The following is a 20,324-nucleotide window of genomic DNA, read 5'->3' as shown; positions in this document are numbered from 1 at the left end:
GAACAGGCTGCCCAGGGAAGTGGTTGAGTCACCATCCCTGGAGGTATTTAAAAGACGTGTAGATGCGGCGCTTAGGGACATGGTTTAGTGGGCCTGGGGGTGTTGGGTTGATGGTTGGACTCGATGATCTTAGAGGTCTCTTCCAACCTTAATGATTCTATGATCACATCATTTGATTACAGAACAGATTGCCAGCATCCGTACCTATAGCATTGTCAAAGGAGTAAGAGAAATGCTGTATTCATTGGCCTAAGAGCTCACAGATCTGGCAAGCTCTTCCAATCCTTTTTCTAGGAACTGTTTCGAGTCTAAAGATAGCTTACGTAGTCACCAAAGCTAAGATGTTTGTTCAGCCCCTTCAAACCTTTCTTCTAGGAAATACAGACAGTATAGAGCATCTGTCTCTCTCCCCTTAGGTAATCCTCCTGTAGCTCCCAAAAAAGAATTTACTTTTCTCCTCCTGAAATGAAGAGAATGGAAATATGAAAAAAACGTATAGAAAGACGACCACATGTGGAACCCTCCAGTATACACCTCCTCAAGAGAAGTGCTGTTGATGTCCTTTGGGGGTCCCAGAATGACATCCTTCAAGAGACAGATCAAGATTGTTAAAATAGGCGCGAAAGATTTATAGTTTATTTATCAATACTACTACGCAATAGTGGTTGCTTGGCTTTCACTGACACCAGTTTCATATAATGTATTTCTTCCATAAATAGTACAGGCCTGCTAACTATGTTATAATGCCAGGATATAATTAAAGTTCACAAACTGCTCTTGGGCATGCTACAGATTACATACAATGTACTACAGTGCTGTATCTGTGGTATGCACCTGACCTACCTTGCTTTTTAATACAAAATACCAATGTTTAAAGTGTTCTATTTGAGAAAAGGAGAGTTCTCTCAGTTTATAAACATCCAAACATGTAATTTTAATGCATAACCAACCAGATTTTTTTGTTGTGTATGGAATTGGAAGAAGTAAACTGGAGGGCAGGGCGAACCTAGAGTTAAATGCCCAGCGTTGCTATAGTTCTTTCGTGTCTTCCAGCCAATTAGTAGTCAAGTCTTAAGGTTAGTTTAGCCAACTACCTTCTGATTTATTGAGTTGTACAGAGAATCCTAGGGAAAGGCAGTGCATATGCAACATTTTTCCTCCTCTCATACTTTAGAAGGACTAGGAGGCTTCCAGAAAGAGTTGAGGCAAACAAAACACACACAGCAGCCTTTTCACTGTTTTATGTTGCACTAGAAGCCAGACAGGAACTACAATTGAGAAAAAACCTTATAAAATGGCAAATACGCTTTTATTCTTTCATCTCCTTCCCTCTGCAAAATGCAGACATGCTATACAGTCTGACAGATTTGGCTTTTAGCACTTATCACTGTCCAATTTTTTCCTACTCAGCTCCAAGCAGACCACATTTAATAGCCTACGCTATTGTTTCTCACACTGCCCTTTAAGTTTCTGTCAATGTATGAAAGAATTTTGTCATGCTATGAAGCAAATTATTCTTCCTGGTGCTGGTGCCAACATTCCTCATCTACAGACTTGAACATAACAAACCGGTGAAGAGGAGAAACGGAAGTCTAACTACTGGTTCTGTGCTGTGCTTCGGAATGGCTGACAAATAAAAAAATCAAATTAGCAGGAACTTAGTTGTGGCTAACGAAGTTAGAAGGAAAGTAATACACAACGAGCCCAGATACAACTGGATTGTTAGAAGAGCAAGCAAGATCAATCTTGAACGCTGAGTCTCTCTCTTTTGTTTTCTTTTAAAGAAGAGATGATAAAATTGAGAAACACACAAAACCATTCCCTCCGAAAGATCTGATCATTTGTTTTGGTTAGGAGAAGAGATGGCCAAGACTTCATATGGGTATCTTAATCCCTTCATACATGAGGATTTTTACACTTAATTTAATCATGCCTCCAAGTCTCATCTTTGCTGTATCCATATCACCAAAACAACAAACTCTTGTTAAAGTAACAAAAGTTGTTAAAAGCACATTGGTAACATTTTTAGAGTAGAGACCATCAGTCACTGCCTCAGTATAAGCCAAAAGCTTACTGCACGCTCAGATCATGTGTTTGCAACAAATAATCCACACTACAACGCAGAAGTAAGAGGATATAGACCACTGCTGGACTTGATGCCCTTCAGAAAAGAATTGAGGGGGTTAGTTTTATAGCTACCTCCAGCTACCGTTTAGCTGCATACTGAAAATACTACATGAGAGATGACATAAAATAATCTTGCTGCATTTTCCAACCACCTAATGATTCTCCGGATGTTAATTCTCCTGAACAAGGCTAAACTCATTATTAAACTTAAAATGGTTGATACCTAAAATCAAATATATCTTTCATTCCCAAGTACTGAAAGGGATTTGCTAACCAACTCAAAAAAACCTTGACCTATATAGACGTGCTATTTAACCTATCTTCAGGCTAAGACAGACAGACATCTATTCCTCTTCACAGTAGTAAGAAGAAAGCTAAGAATAACTTCAGTTACAAGAACTGCAGGTAGGCTGTATACTTATCATAATCTAGTAGAAGTCTTTTGTTCAGCTGCAAATAGCAAGGTATCCTTTTCCCTATTTCTTTAATTTATGTTCATCTATTTCAAGCATCTGCAGTACATCCTTCACTGAAAAAAACTAGAATTGGAGACCACATGTTATTCCACACACTTTTCTATGCAGTTTCTTCCCCTGGTTGGTTGGTTAGTGCGTATTCACTAGTGTTTAGACATATTTTCCAATTTCATCCTCCAAATGATATTTAGATATTCGTTACTTTCTAAAATTACTTAAGTGACCTGTTTTGCTATTCACATGACCTGTATTTTATTCTCCTGGACTGTTTTTACAGTAAGTTGCACAGATCAAGTAAAGTACACTGTCAAAAATACAGTGAAGTAAAGCACTAAAAATGAGATCTAAGACAAGGAGTAGAGCAAGAACAAAACAAACAGGAGAAGGAGTTACACAAAATAGAACTGAAAAGGTTTAAAGTTTCTCCTGGCAAAAAGAAGGAATAAATGCAAATGAAATTTCATCACTCTTACACAGTTGCTTACAATTATGAAGTTACTCACAAGTTATGTCCTTACTAGTGTAAAACATGCCTATTCTCGGCAAATATTTTTGTGTGATGTTACAGTACTTGGTTCGATACTTCTGAATTGTAAAGCTCACAGGGAAGTTCTGGTCCTTTCTGGATCCTAAAAACCAGACCAGGAAAAAAACCCCGAACACAAAGCTCCCCTGCTCAATAGTTAATAAAAGAATACTTACATTTCATTGATTAACATTAAATACTTTAATAAAAAGTCCCTTGTTTGGTATTGCTAATGCGCATGATGACTCGGTAAAAAATGAGCATAAAGATAACATAACAGAGTCACACTAGAAGACTTACTCCTTTTTTCTGAAACCCACTCTCTATTCCTCTTTTTTTAGCTTGACTAAACTGGTTTTAAAAACTAGTTCAACTAAACTGGTTTTGAGTAATTTAGCTGGTATCTTCCTCATTCCCTCAGAGATTGATCTGCAGCTTAATGCCGTTAGCTGCTAGGAAGATATCCTTGCACTGTTCTATTGTATTCCTCTTCCTTGGTCATTAAACCCTCTAAAAATTCTTTTCTAAGTTGTCAGGTCTTTCAAGTTCTTTAGCTAAATCTATATATAATTTGTAGTTTAAAGTGATTTGATTGTAAAATGAAGCATAATTTATTGCTAGAACCATAGAAACCAGAGCTACAAAGAACCTCAAACAATTATCTCATCCATCTTCATGCCTTACGGCACAGTCAGTTACCTTTGTCACATTCACGAGAAACCTCTGTTTAACCTTAAAACCCTTGCAAGGTGAAGGTTCATAAAATTCTTTGCCAATTTATTCCATTACCTATCATTATTAACATCTAACTTAAATTTCCACTGATGAAATAACACCTTTATTTCCTGTTTGATAAATTGTAATAAATTTACATTCCCTTCCTCTTTGCAGCTATTTTTTATGTATTTGAACATTTGTGTATTAGATATCTCCTACAGACCAACTGCCCTGTGCCTCCTACCTCATACTGTATGTTCTTTTCAGTTGTGTTTTCTAGATCCCCACTTAATTCTCACTGCTTTCCCCCTCTGGCTCTCCAGACGCTTCCCATCCTTTTTCAAAAGAAGTGCTAAAAACTTGACGCAGTGCTACACGTAAGGTCTTGCTAGTACTGAACAGCACAGAAGCACGCGTCTGCAGATAACATGCCTATTCACAGATTCACAGTGAGGCAAACGTTATGTAACACGACATTGTTCACCCACGTTATGTCATTGGTTGTATCGACGAGCATGCAGAACTTCAAACGGAGTTACTTCCACCTTTTTTGAGACAGCCTTTCAACTTGCCAAGATCACGCTGACCTCTCATCCTGTGTTCCAGTGTTCCCGCATCCTTCCTGAGCTGGTACCAGGAGGTACTCGCATTGCATTACATCATCCAAATCACAAACAAAAGTAGAACTGCACGCAGGGCAGACCGCTGCATATAATCCATACTTCAACACATGCTTTTCCAGTTAATTTTACACCCACCTAACAGTTTAATCAATGCCACGTTTCCACTGCTTTTTTTTAAAATACTGTGCAAGACAGTAGCAAAGACAGCACACTGGTTTCACACACAGCCCAACTCACATGGTTTCTCCCTTATATACACAACTTATACCTCTTTATTCAGACTAGTTTACTATGACTAGTTTGCTATGACTAACTGTCATAGCAAATCCATACAGCCTTGTTACTTACCTACCTGTAACTTTTCCAGGATTTTACAGTGCGTTTTTCTGGACATTTAAGCTGCCTGGCTAATATAAAACCTTGACTTCATCCGTCATCCCAGATGAACACCATGTTTACCCCTTTCTGGTCTACTGCAACCTCACAGAATCATAGAATATCTCGAGTTGGAAGGGACCCATAAGGATCATCGAGTCCAACTGCCGGCTCCTCATAGGGCTACCTAAAACTGAACCGTATGACTAAGAGCATTGTCCAGACGCCCCTTGAACTCTGACAGGCTTGGTGCCGTGACCACTTCCCTGGGGAGCCTGTTCCAGTGACTGACCACCCTCTCGGTGAAGAACCTTGTCCTCATGTCCAGTCTGAACTTCCCCTGATGCATCTTCATTCCATTTCCTCATGTCCTATCACTGGTCACCCGAGAGAGGAGATCAGCACCTCCCTCTCCGCTGCCTCCCTTGAGGAAGACGTAAACAGCCCCTCAGCCTTCTCTTCTCCAAGCTGAACAAACCAAGTGACCTCAGCCCCTCCTCGTAAGTCTTGCCCTTGAGACCTTTCACCATCTTGGTCGCCCTCCTCTGGACACACTCTAATAGTTTGATGTCCGTCTTATATTGAGACACCCAAAACTGCACACAGTACTCGAGGTGGGGCCGCACCAGTGCAGGGTAGAGTGGGACAACCATCTCCCTCGACCGGATAGCCATGCTGTACTTGATGCACCCCAGGTCACGGTTGGCCCTTTGGCTGCCAGGGCACACCGTTGACTCATATTCAACTTGCCATCAACCCAAACACCCAGATGTCTTTCCACAGGGCTGCTCTCCAGCCTCTCGTCCCCCAGTTTGTACGTATAACCAGGATTACCCCGTCCCAGGTGCACTTGCTCTTGTTAAGTTTCATACGGCTGGCGATTGCCCAGCTCTCTAGTCTATCCAGACCTCTTTGTAAGACCTCGCCCATTCTGCCATTACCTGAGACGGCATGGTACTCTGAGCATCACTCCAACAAAATAAACAGAACTTATTATGAACAAGGACATTAAATTTGTCTAAGTTCATTTCCTCCCCATTCTTATCCTTCTGAAGTGTATACTGCATTGTGAAGTTATGCCAATTTCCCACTTTGACCCCACCTCCTCTTTCAATGTTATGTATTAATTTGTATTTTTCTTACACTCTTCCCCTTTTTTCTTCTTGATCAAATTTCTCAAGACAACTAAACTGGTACTATTTCCTTGAGGTTTGGTGTTAGAAGGGCCATTAAGAAATAACCATTTTTAAACCCAGAACTTAAATATACTTTCCTCTTTACAGAGCCTATTTGAAATTATTAATACTTGTTAAGATCTGTATTTATCTCTATTAAAAAAACCCTTGAACTAAAATAACAAGAATTAAGCAATATGTGCTTACTGCCACAGGTAAGCCAGAGAGCTATGGAGACCACTTGCTCAGATCCTAAGATCAGAATCTGACAACAACGTCTGGCTTTAACACATCAAAAATTTCCTGTTGAGCTCATGCTGTGTAAGAGATTTTACATTTCAGTTTATTCAGTTATTAACTTGTTCATCTAAAGAAATAAAGTGGAAACTGAAAAGGAAATCTTTATATTCATCTTCAAATAACTGAAAAAGTAAAAAGTGCTACCTAATGAGTCTTTGTAGCTCCAAAATCCTGAATACCATCAGGATCATAAATCATTTTGGCAAATTATTTAGTTACAAACAGTAATTCCTTTATTAAATAAGACAAATGGGCTTTGTTTTTCCATTTAAAGCTATCCAGAAACCTAACCGGATATTTTTTTCAACTAAATTCTGATTTTCATCCAAACATTACTTCACATGAAGTTGATTAAAAAAAGTACTAAATAAATGCATCATTCATCCTTTATAGTATCATCAGTCATAGCAATGTGTTAAAAAAACTGACTAAATGAACGTTTAAGCTATGTAATTACTTGAATGAAGACACAAAGTACCATGTTATGCTGATCTGAATCACCATTTTTCTCTCTGAAAAAATACACTCAAAGCCAGATTTAAATTATTTCAGGTTCATCAACCTAGGTGCTAGCCACACCTTGTCATGCACTACATGATATAAATGGTACTACACATCCCCTGCCAAGTCACTGAAAGACTTAACAAGTGCAGACATTCACTACCACCTTGCAATGCTCTACCTGTGAACCATATCTGAAATACCTGAGGCTATGATGTCTGATGAATCCTTTGCAGAAAGGACCGTATCTGTCCGTACTTAAGCTTGCTAAATGTAACTAACTGCACTGGCAAAACTTCTTGAGCTAATGAAACTCAGACTTTTTGATCAGAGCTGGCTCATGTCCAACCAGCTTTCAGGGCAAGCTGAGCTTGCTCACGTATGCCTACAAGATTGCACAGTCATGTTAGATTGAATATGAAAGACAAAATTGTCCCGTATATTCCTTTTGAGTATAATTCTAAAACCTACTGCTGCAGACTGACAACAGCAGAGAATCTATGTAATGCTCAAAATAATTAGAGATTTATTTTTAAATGCAAGCTAGAGACTCCAGATAGAAAACAAAAAGTATAGAAGAGAAGCAAACCAGAACACAGTTGGCCTTAGGATCAGAAGGATGCAGCCACGATATTGGCCAACAAGACATAATACGGAGATACATAGTTTTCTTGAAACTACTAGAAATGACCACTTTATTCAGTCAGACATCAGAAAAAGGTTCAGAACTTCATTTTTAAGTCCCAATGAACAAAATGTAAACTATACCCAGTCTATAGAATGAATCCAATGATAAAACAAGAGTTAAAATTGTAAATCATGGGTAAATCCAAGATTAGGAATATTCACTGACCTTAGTTTACCACTAAAAGCATCCCCAGACTAAGTTTGTTAACATTCATAAGAATCTTAGTATATACAAAATCACACTTGGAAAAAAAAAACCACTTTGTTTTTCCTTTACTGCATTTCTGCTTGCCTAACAAAGATGCACAGCAACAAAAAAGACTCCGAACAATATCCATTTCCCAATGCCAAGACTAAGAAACCCAGATGGATGGATGGAGACACCAATGCAGACTGGAGCCACTCCACAGCAACTATCAGCTTCTCCAAAGTGAAAGAGAGTGCTTTTATGTAGCCCACACACAGCTTCTTCTAATTATGCCCACAGCTGTTAAGCAGAACTGCCTGCTCTCCATCAAGGTGACCCTGCCAAACCCACTGTGAAAGGAACAGTATTTGTTCCTCTAAGAAAAAGTTCAAGTTACTGGGGGGGGGCGGAATCCAGAGACCACTGAAGTCTGTGAAAAGGCTCCCACTTGTATCACTGAGTCTTGGATCAAAACACCAAGAACAGCCTCTACCTCCATACGCAAACCATGCTTTTATAATAGATGTAGTGTGAATGTAAGAAAAACATCTCTAGCTACAGTCAATAGATTGTAATTATCATTGTATTGTAATCAAGTAAATTAACTATTTATTTCATTAATCAAATTAATCAAATAAATTAACTATTTAATAAAGTGTTTTCTCCCTATTTTAATTTTCTTTGGCAGTTGAAACTTTTGCAAGAAGGAAACCATCCAAAGGAAAGCTGCATTGGCAGTACCTCCACAGAAAATAAAATAATCAGCATTCTGTATACATTTTAGCATGAAAATCTGAATAAATACTTTGTGTCAGTACTATATACTTTTTTAATGCAAACAAAATTAATCATTATTGACATTCTCATCTCAAAATCTTTTGTAGCAATAATCAGAACCTAAGAACAACTATGTCACTGCCAACTTGTGGCCTAAAGACCAAAGGCAGTTAACCCTTCAGGCAGTGTTTCCAAAAATGCCCGATATAGTACCAAGCATCTGAAGGAAGGAATGAAAGATTCTGCATTGCAAAAGAGAGCCATCACCTCCAGAATGTTAAATACTGAATATAGTAATCTCAGCACAGTGCTACAGTCCAGGGCAAATTAGAGAGAAGCAGAAAATACCAGGACAAAATACAGAGCAAAACAGCTGTAAAAGGCATGATGTATTAGGGTGCCAAACTGAATCTGAAACTATGTTCTAAACTATTCTCAGGGTACTAGTGTCACAATGCTTCAATATTCTTTATTTTCATAATTTTTCACATTAACGATAAGTGCAAACACATTATTAGTCACATGGAACGAAGCCCTACTTTTAAATTCATAGCGTATGTCTTTTTATCCCTATAACACAGAATTCAAGAATGCTGCATCCAAGCAAGCCCAAAACCTTAGACAATATTGTATGCAGCAACGGACAGAACGTTTTCAGGAAAGGCAGATGAGAGAAATGGGGAACATAGTCTCATTCATTTGCGTAACCAACCTTTATATAAGTGTACTTTGGATCAAAACCCAGTTTCTGTTAATGACATTTTAACAGAACGCATCTCAGCTCTTCCAGTTTACTAATAAACCGTTGAACTAGTTTTCTTCTGCATGTAGAAGTTTTTCAAAGGCAAGAGGAAAAGGATGCACACAGAATTCCTGAAAAATGGGCAGGAAGGGAAGTAGAAAAGGCAAAAAGCCAAACTACTAAAGACCATACTAGCAGTTTGCACAACATTTTCTAGTGCCGATTCGTCCATCAAAAGCATTCTCTTAGTACATTTCCCTCCAGACATCTGAAGGAATGCTCTCCACACAATACTCCTGAAAGGAAATCGTGCCTCTCCTAGAAGACTGCTAAATTGTCTGTATGGATTCACGTATAATAATAACAACAATAATCCTAAAAACAGGAGAAATGAAGAAAAATGTGTAGCACTGAGGACAAGAGGAAGAGACAGTGGAAATAAAGGAGAAACAAATTTCCCCAGTTACGCTAATTCTATGGAAGTCTTTGCACAATTTAAAATCTTGAACACACTATCAACATTGAACAAAACTGTATCAAGTACCCCCGTGTCTCTTCTCGTACCAAGCACAATGGGTCCTAAACTGTTTATTACCTGCGCTTTAGTATCAGAACCAAGTTAGCATTGCTTAAAAAATAAAGTTAAAAAACCCAACAAACCACCAAAATACTCAAAATTTAAGACATGAGTGCATTTTTTTTTAAGCACAGAGACTAAAGGAGACAAGTCTAAATCCAGTATTTCCAAAATACTTATGCACTATTTAAAGATACATAGCAGTATCCTTAAAGGCCAAGCGTGTACAAAGCTTAAAACAACTACTATTACATGTACTGTAGCATTTCAGAAGGAATTAACTAAACCACATTTTTGATTTAAGATCTCTAATCTGCACAAAAAAAAATACAGCTTGTTGACATACACGTACATGAGACCTGGATTTGAAGGAGTTGCCAATTCTAGTTGTCCATCCCATCTAACTTCCCCTACTGCACTGCTACCGAAGCAGAAATAGTTGAACTATGAACAAAGATGCTTCTGAGCTCTCAAGTTTCACTCCAATATTTTTCATCCAGTCCAATATTTTTTAGGCAAACTTAAATGAACACCAGTTTAGATAACAAAGGGCAGTAACTGCTTCAGTTGTCTGAACCTAACCTGTTTGTGTAAATAGAGGTTTTCCAACAGAGTGATTTCATTGCTTTACAAAACTATTCTTCCCACCACGGTATTTCATAGGTGCTAATTGGTTGTGGTTCTATTTTAAAAGATAAGCCCGTGGTGAAAGGCTTAGTGCAGCTTTGTCGTACCTATCTGGTGAACTTTTATAGAATCATAGAATCATTAAGGTTGGAAAAGACCTCTAAGATCATCGAGTCCAACCGTCGACCCAACACCACCATGCCCACTAAACCATGTCCCTAAGCGCCTCATCTACCCGTCTTTTAAATACCTCCAGGGATGGTGACTCAACCACTTCCCTGGGCAGCCTGTTCCAATGTTTCACCACTCTTTCAGTAAAGAAGTTTTTCCTCACATCCAATCTAAACCTCCCCTGGCGCAACTTGAGGCCATTTCCTCTCGTCCTTTCGCCAGTTACTTGGGAGAAGAGACCGACCCCCCCCTCGCCACAACCTCCTTTCAGGGAGTTGCAGAGAGCGATGAGGTCTCCCCTCAGCCTCCTTTTCTCCAGGATAAACAACCCCAGCTCCCTCAGCCGCTCCTCATAAGACTTGTTCTCCAGACCCTTCACCAGCCTCGTTGCCCTTCTCTGGACACGCTCCAGCACCTTGACGTCCTTCTTGTAGCTAGGGGCCCAAAACTGAACACAGTATTCGAGGTGCGGCCTCGAATTTTACTGCCATTATCAAGACAATAAGGACTTTTTTGGTTCTAATCTTCAGTAAATCTGTTTTATCCTACATCAACTACTATTTTATGAAAAGACAGATGGAAGAATATTGCTATACATTTATTAAACATTATAATAGAATTCTGGCTCTGCTTCTTGTTGCAAGTGGTCTGCTACTTACACTGAGCATACACCAAAACTTTCTGTGTGGAAATGATAAAAGTTTACTGATTTAATTTCCTGGAAATTTGCCTGAAGAAAGTGCTGGTGATCAGGATCATAGAGCATGATCACAGTTTTAGAAAGATATTTAGAACAAGAGCTCTACTCGAGGGGGAGAGCTTTTTTCCAAAAAGTGTTGTTGGGTACCCAAGGCCATACACAGTCTGAATTTAAAAAAAAAAAAAAAAAATAAAGTTGGACTTTAACAATCAGATGCAAGTCCCAGCATATGACTTTATGAAATGTATTTTAATCCGATATCATGCACGGCACATTTGAGCATATAACCTATTTCAAGACAGAACTGTCATAGTCAAATGTGATGACTGGCATTCCTACAATTGCAGAAGGGAAAGATAACACTGATTGGGAAAAAAAAATTGAACTATACAGCATTTTTCTATAGTCTTATCACATCAGTTTCATTCTTATTACAATGTCCCATGAATTTGGCAAATTTCATAGACTAATAATAAAAAGTCCAGTCTCAGTAGAAGAAAATAGAAATGGGAACCCTTAAAAAGTCAGAGCAGTAAGCCAGATGCCTAGATATTTCCTAACTACACCGCAAAGGTACCTATGACTAGCCCATACTTGGCCATCTAAAAACTTCGAGTGGATGAGGATTTTTTTGTTTTGTTTTAAATTAGAACTAAAGAAATGCATATACAGACAGTTTCACTATAAAATATAAGAGGAATATCTATATATGTATACTTAAAGGTTTTTCTCTTTAATCACAAACTATAAAGACTATCACCTACATGTTTAAAGAGCTTAGTCCTAAGAAAAAGAGGAAAATTCCTTTGTGCAGAGACATGAGCTTGCAAGGGATTCTTAACATTATTGAGATTGAAAGACAGACGCTGAGAAGTTCAACTCACAAAAAATCCCAACACCCACCACAACAAAAATCCAAATCCACATCCCACACTAATCAAGATATTTCTTCTGAGCAGAATAGCAAGTAAACAATAGAGAAGAGATATGGTTTACTGGGGTTACATTAAGGATGGCTGCTAATACTAGTATTAAACAAAAATGGCAGCCATATATTTTAACTTCATAGTAAAACCATATAGTTTAAATATCAAAGGCTATGATTTTTAAAATCCAAAATTATTTTCCTGACTTAACTAAGGGAAGAATTATTGCCATTTGTAACCAAATATAGAATTATGAGACTAAGAATGAAAATTAAAAAAAAAAAAACACCAAAACCAGCCAAACCACTTCGAAGAAAAAAATTTAATGCTGTTTAAACCAATTCTTGTTTGAGACAACAGCATATCTAAAACTGGGAATGGAAAGAATATAAATAACAGTTCCTTTTAGTAAACGGACCTAAATCATTATGACAGTTTGATAGTCTTAAAACTGATGCCTACATAAATCCCATAAACAAGCCTAGCAATTTCTTTTGTCGCATTAGACACTAATTATTATTATTTAAGAAATGTTCAGGATATAGCATAAAAATAGAATTGCAGTTCAGGAATGCCTGACTGCGGAATAAGCAGAAATGCAGTACCTTTATGGTGGGTTTAGATAACCCCTGTACAGGATTATAGAAGAGTAACTACTGAGCTTAAATTCAATGCATGTCTTAATACAAATCAGTTTTCAGTTGTGGACAACTGATATCAGGAAATTCTGTACTATGCCACTGATTCTTTTAATAGCTTAGTAGGATACTAATACAGTACTTTGTAGGAATGGATCAACATTCCAAATCCATAATGGTACATTTTGTGGCCTAAAAACCCTAATAAATGCATTTCATTTGTCCAACTGGGGGGGGGGATCAATCAAAATTACTGCAATACTTTTTTGTCCAAGCTACAGAGCAACCATGATGGTTTAAATGTCATAGTTGGGGGGTGGGGGGAAGATCAATAAGGAAAGAGAGCCCTAAATTTTGATTGCAGTCCCTGTTTTTACATCCATTTAGCTATCTATTTCAAATTATTTTATGTAATTTTTTAGTCATGTTAAGTACCTGTTTCATCATCCATGTAATTGCAAGCAACTGTAAATGTTGTGCTTTAGGGAAAAATGTATTGCGTTCAACGGACAGTGCTCATTCAAGCTATTATTTTTCAAACAAACTGACAGGGTATAACTTCCTAATTGCTCGTTAGCACAGTAAATTTCACCTCATCCTTTGTGTCACTAAAACAGGTATGATCACTTACATACTCTATATTACTTCCTTTGTGAAAAAAGGCATCTGCTTATAGGGAAGCTTAACCTTTAAGCAGTTTGTTTAAGGAAATATTTTAAGAGTTCAGCTCTAAGGTCTTGCTTTTCCAAACTAAAGTGCTCCAGCAGGTAGGAGAAAGAGGTGCAAAATTAAAGCACTCCTGTGAAACCACTGAAAACAACATCTAGATATATTTCATCACACCAAACTAAATTGGAAACAATATACAATGATACATTTTCCCACTTCACTTCTCTGTGAGGCTTAAAAACTCTAACTAGCACTGAAAACAGACACTACCATAGTCTTAAGAAATGCTGCTGCCTCAAATTGAAGTTAAAAGTGTGACTCGGTATGCCACAGTTATCTACCAGTGAGAGATACTTACTTAGAGATGCTACTTAATTTCTATCTCATGTTTCATCAAAGGGCATTCTCCAAGTAAGAATAAATTCCCTCTTACAGTTGAAAACTTATCTTTGTCCAAAACCAACAAGCAGACAAAAAAATACTTACCTATAGTGATGTAGATTATTTAAGGCTACAAATGAAAGCTGCAGGTGTTCCACACTGATACATGAAAGCCCTTAAAGTGTATACTATCTAGTTTTTTATATTATCATAATTTTGTCACTGTTATTTGTATTTTTTCCTTGACAATTTCAAAAAAACACAAACATGGCTCATTCTTGCAGATAACATTTCAGAATGCTTACTACTAACAGCTTTGAAGGATTTCTTTCTCAAACTCAGTGTTAAAAATGATGTAAAATGTCATGTAAAAACAACAGTAAAATAAAAAATATCCCTTACAATAAAGCTCATTTTAGACCCATTCCTTCCCAAGATCTAGTACTTAGATAGGAAAACATATTGATATGACTTTGTTAATTTTAAAAAATTCTTACGACAGCATGAACAGTAACTAATTTACTATCTTCTGCCGACAAACCAGATGGACTAAATGCTATTTTATTGATTTATTTGAAAGCTAATATTCTCACTATCTTCTAAGGTTTTCGGTACAGTTTGATTGAAATGGGACTGCTGAGATTGCAATTGTTTCTAGAACAAATATATTACAGGAATAATCTTGCTGTAGAAAATGTGTTGGGTTTTTTTAAAGTTTCTAGCTTCACAATACTGAGGGACAGTATTTCCCTCTTGATTTCAGACAGAACTATGGTTAAAGAACAAAGGTGAATGCAAAAATGAAGGTAACTAGAAAAAGAATTACTTAGCCTCTCCCTAATTACCCTAAAAGTCTGCACTTCTGCCTCCCAGGTGACTCTCACAATAGATGCAAATTTAATAAAGCAAAAAGCTGTATTTACTTTAAAAAATACATTAATACATTTTTCAAACTGGAAAAGCCTTTTCCTATCAGAAACTTGCCTCAACTGCTGCCTTTTTAAAACCATCTTCCAGATAACATGACATGTTCTTCATAATAAAAAATAGGATCACAGAAGGTGTGAAAGTAAAAGTGATGATGATTTGTCAAGATACTCATTTTCATATTTTGCCTGGTATTTCTCTGACAGCCATAACACAGTGGTGTAAATTAATTTTCTGAGCAGAGATTTATGAATGGTGCTCCGCATTTTAAGGGTTGCAGTTACAAGTAGAGGCTTCTCTATCTTTTTCCTAATGAATGCTTCCTTGCACCCAGGAAGATAGACTACCAAGATTATGAAAGAGGAAAACGACATTGAGAAGATATTCAGTCACGTTATTATTTTTGTTAAGATTAAATGTTACAGCTTCACCAAATTTAAAAGAAATCTTTCAGGTTTCTTAAGTTAAGGAGCACCTAAAGCCTTTGGCTGAATTCCCAAAAGAATCCATATTGACATGCAACAGATTAAAAAGGAAGCAATGTTTGATACGAAAAACGATCTCAATACCAGACAACATACACTATGTTCATTTCTGCCCTTTATTTTATCACTTTAATATAAAAAATTTGCATAACTCTGATGTAAATTTTACACATGATGCTCTACTAATGTGCTGTCAGTCCTATTAAACAGATTTTCCCTCAAGTCTTGAAGTTTTCAGAAGCTGAGAAATAGATTCTATGAAGTATTCTTTCCCTCTTGATTTCAGTTGCATTATAAAAAGATAAAATATATCCTAATGAATGTATTTTATACTAATTTAACTAATACATTTCAGTGAAGAAACAAACACCATTTTTCTTTCTAAACATTTCTGTCTTTTTTTTTTTTAGGTCTTTCAGCTAGCTAGAATATAAGCTTCCTTTAAGGTAGAAAAGGTCAGTGTGAAGAGTAAGAAATCAGTACACTGCTTGTCAAATTTGTATAAAAAGCAAAAATATACAGACAGAGAAAGTTTAAATATTGGCAACATCAATTCTTCTATTATACCACTTCATACTACTTTTTAGAGTATTGTAAGATTTTTTTGGCACAGCAACTTAGTTTACTTAAGGGTTTTTTGTTAAAAAAGCATTTATTTTACTATAGTAGTAGGAAGGTAATCAAACAGTAAGCAATTATGAATATATGGAATTACACTAAGGGAATGATACCGCAATCCTCACGCTGCATTCTCTGAAAATTCTACGAGGAAACTTTCATCTGTTTCCAAAGATACGTCCAAAATACGGAAAATAAATAATGAGCAATGCATCTTTCCCCCCTCCTCACTCCCTTCTCAGTATGAATCATAACTTAAAATATAAAATGCAATAAAATTCCTACCTCTTTCATTAAGACTGTTTAGCACTGCCCTTTCAAGCTGTTCTTCTTCAGTAAGCCCACCTGTATAATCATAATAGCTCCTTGGCGTTCTGTATTGATAACCTGGATAGCCATAATACTCTGTAAAATGAATACAAAAAAGAAAATAAACTGCTGCTACTCAATAGGAGAGTGTCAAATCAGATATTATCTTTATGCTATCTTTCTTCCACAAATTATTTTAATTTGGGAAAGAAAAAAATTATTAAGATTCAATTACTTATACAATATATGCCACGAATCAATTTCTAATTTACAAAGCCAGACTACGGTTACAGGAGAGAGAAAAACAACAGAAAAAAGATGGCTCAAACATCTCAGTTTTTTTATAATCATTATAAATAAGTGTCACAGTATTGCCATTATTAAGAAGTTTCACATAGAAATTGAAAGACACTTTTCATCAGCTCCTTCTAACATTTAATTGTCAATACTCAGGCACCTTATTAACGTCACTAGAAGAGCAACAACAAAACAGGTAGGCTTCAGGCTTTTTCCCACCTGTCTCTCACTTCCCCCCAGTGTCCATAAACAATACATGCCAATGTCATCATAAATTCAAGTAATGTTTGGTCCTAGAAAACACACGGGAAAAGATTCCTGCAAATTTTTGCAGTAATGTATACAGCCAATATTGTGCTATTGCAGAGCTACATCTGCCCTGGAAAAAAAAAAACCCACCACACGGTAGATCTCATGTAATGTCACAATCGCTGTATGTTGCCTGCACTACTGACAACCAAGAAATTCTGACCGTTTGCAAAGTTTGTCAAAATCAAGCACAAACAAACCGTCATCCACCCAAACACATGGGATTTAAAAGAAAAAAATTACTTGGCTAGAGAATTGAGCGAGACTCTCTTCCTTTTAGCACAATCTAATCTTGCCTGAGCACAGAAAATCTGAACTGAGAAAAACTAAGGAGGAAAGTCCCATTTTTCTATTTCATTTTTGCATCTTCAAAACACAAAGCTTTGGGTGATACTTTAATTTCTCTTCCAGACAGCTGGACAGGGGATTTTGAAGAACCAAAGTACAGAAATGTAGCCAGTTTCTTCCAACCGATAGAAAACGTACAGAAGTTTTTCAAAATGAAATAATTAGATATATTTTTGTATGAAACAAATACAGCATGCCATTTCCCTTTATCTTCACATTATTATCATCAATGATAGTCTTGTGTTATCTCATTAGTTATATGGATTCCATGTAACCTTCTTGTGGAGTTTCTGTGATTAGTAACAAGCACAGACTATGAAGTGAGGACATATAAATAATTTCTTTTAAAAAATGATTGTGTTAAAGGAAAAAATCCCAAGCTCTAGAACCTTCAGACAAATAAAAATAGGAATACCCTATCTTAAAGTTATACAGGAAAAGCAGGAAAAATTGAACAGAGTGACTGCACACTATTCTATACAGGAGTATATATGCGCCTTTGTGCATATTCTACAAATATACCTACATATATTTTATATACACGTGTATGTGCACACGGACGTATGTATACATATATACATAATACACATACATAGAGAAAAAAATATAATTCTGTCCGTTTGCAAGTTTTTCCTTTTTGGAACGTACAACTGACATCGGGATAATTTTCATACATCTGCAGTGAACACTTTGTATTATCCTCCAGTAACCTGAAATTCTGCCATTTCTCAAATGATCGGCAACTCCTCTGGTTAGAAAAGATCGTTCTTATTTTTTAATCCGTATGAATTACAGTCATATTTTTAACAACCTTTGAAAGCCTTTAAGTCATACTGGCTACATTTAAGAGCCATAATTTTGCAGAAAAATAAAACTGACTGCAGGATACCATTTAGCTGTTATATATATACACACTTTGGATGCAATCTTCATGTATTCCCCTCATTCCCCTCTGCATTATGTTAATCTGAATGAACATTTTCCCAGCTATAAATTTATTTTCTGGAGGTTTCAAAACTGCATGTAAGACGACTATAAAAATTCTGGTACTAAAAGCATGAAATTATCTGATGAAAGAAAAAGGATGTCATTTTAAGTTTGTATTACTGTAAATTTTTGTATGTTTGATGTTTTACACTGTCATCAAGTTCTAAGTGCTCAGAAAGCCATCATCTTTTATGTTACAACAAGAAACAGTTCGGTAACATTGACATGTTCAAGGTGTTCCTATTAATCAAAATAAATGTCCTAATACTTTATTCATGAACTGCATTTAGAGAAAACCTAATTCAGTTATTAAATACTGAATGTGTTAAAATTACACTTAAAATCATTTTTTTCTTCTAAAGCTGTTTCCTTGTACTGTTTCATAAAATCTGTTCCGACCATAACTTCATCTACTTTTCTATTTAAATCGGTATTTAAGGGCAGATAGTAATAAATCAGCAGTACCAAAAAATGAAAAATTAATCAAGATAAGGATGTACTGTATATGCATCATTAGCCTATGACACTAGAGAGAGTCTTCTTAATCCACAGATGGCCAAATTTGTTACATATATCATACACCAAGCAAAAGGTTAAATCTTCCACAAAGACTTCTGCAAATAGGATGAAAGACAATTGCAAAGTATATACACAGGGAATGAACATAACAAATACACACATTTTTTAAATTGCAATTGTAAGTCACTTTAGAGAAATGTATTTAGTACAAAAAAAAACATAGTTACATCTAAAGCCAAGCTTGGAAGACAGGATAATTCAGGTTAACCCTCTCCTTTACCTCCCTTTTGTCCACAACAACTCAAAGCAACAGCATGGCTACTTCAGGGACTGCCCAAGACATGCAGTAAAACCTCAGACTTTTTTGTTATCAGCATACTAAAGGTTTTTTTCTCAGGTGCTATGTAGTCCCCCACCATGTTAGATACGTTACATGAATTCTCTTCCCTTTTCCCTGCTTAGGAAGAGCTGGAAAAGAAAAAGTGAAGTGCTATTCATAATCTGCTCCTATTCCACAAGGGTGGTCTTTTACACCCACCCGAGCTCCAACCAGCTGGTGTTTGTACAGTGGCTGCAATAGATGATGGAGCTTAAATGTCAAGTACAAATTCTTATCATCATTAGCCATTAAAGTACCTTTTCTGATATAAATCTTTAGAGCTTCCACCCACCCTGCTATACTGGAATACTGAAGGAAGATTTAGTCTCTATGAACGTGGAATACAGAGCAATGCAAGCAGCACACCCGCGCCCTGGTGGACTGTGAACAGTACCCGTAGCCAGGTGAACATCTTTAACTGGGCTGAGACTGCCAGCCATGGAAACAGGTAGCTCATGCTCACTACATAGTCTATGTTCACATCTTCTTTCATTTCACAATATCACTTTTGTTTTATTTCTTTACCGGCCTTTAGATCAAGTCTTTTTTGACTTGAGAACTGGAATAATGGAAATCTTGCATAAATATACTTTTAAGCTACAACAATCCTTGTTGCTGTTGGTAAGGAATGTAGGTTAAGATCTTTTCGTTAGGAATTACAAAACAAATGTTTCAAAAATATTCAAGGGCCCATAATTTCGCTTGTGGGAATTATTTAACCTAATAATAAAATTGGAGGTAGATCATGGAAAGCAAAATCCGTCATGGAGAATAAAAGCAGCACTAACTTTGGCTCACTGTGGCTCAGAGTAAGCACATCTCACTTATAAAATATGACTATAAAAAAATTTAAAAATCCTGCATGACTAAACATCAGAGAACAGTGAGAATGATCAAACGTATGAAATAGTTTTCATATAAGCAACGATATAGACTACAGCTTTTCAACCAGAGAGAAAAGATGACTATGGTGAGTATAGGACTGCAGTCTATAAAACCATAAAGAATATGAAGACAGTACGTAAAGAATGAAGGTTTGGTTTCCCTTCCCAGAGAAGAATTAATGTGCATCACATGAAATTAGCAGCTAGCAGGTTCAAAGCAAACAAAAATGACAGATTCTACATCAGGAAGTAAACTGTGAAATTCCTCTTCTGTGATGTTGTAGGTGTTAAAAAGAGTTCATGCCGATTCAAAGAGCTTTTGACAAATTCATGGAAGAAGAATCCATCATGGGCTATTGA

General features: G+C 36.6%; 1 protein-coding gene across 1 annotated transcript in view; it reads right to left on the bottom strand.

The window, feature by feature from the left end:
• Positions 1-20,324, bottom strand: part of RHBDD1 (rhomboid domain containing 1) — a 46,215-nt gene that overhangs the window by 9,852 nt on the left and 16,039 nt on the right. Inside the window, exon 5 of the mRNA XM_009325061.1 lies at positions 16,218-16,337. Within this exon, the coding sequence (XP_009323336.1) occupies positions 16,218-16,337 (120 nt within the window). The remainder of the gene's footprint in view (positions 1-16,217; positions 16,338-20,324) is intronic.

Source organism: Pygoscelis adeliae, unplaced genomic scaffold, assembly GCF_000699105.1.
Source record: "Pygoscelis adeliae isolate BGI_AS28 unplaced genomic scaffold, ASM69910v1 Scaffold155, whole genome shotgun sequence".
Taxonomy (NCBI): Eukaryota; Metazoa; Chordata; class Aves; order Sphenisciformes; family Spheniscidae; genus Pygoscelis; species Pygoscelis adeliae.
This window is presented reverse-complemented; position numbering and strand designations above follow the sequence as displayed.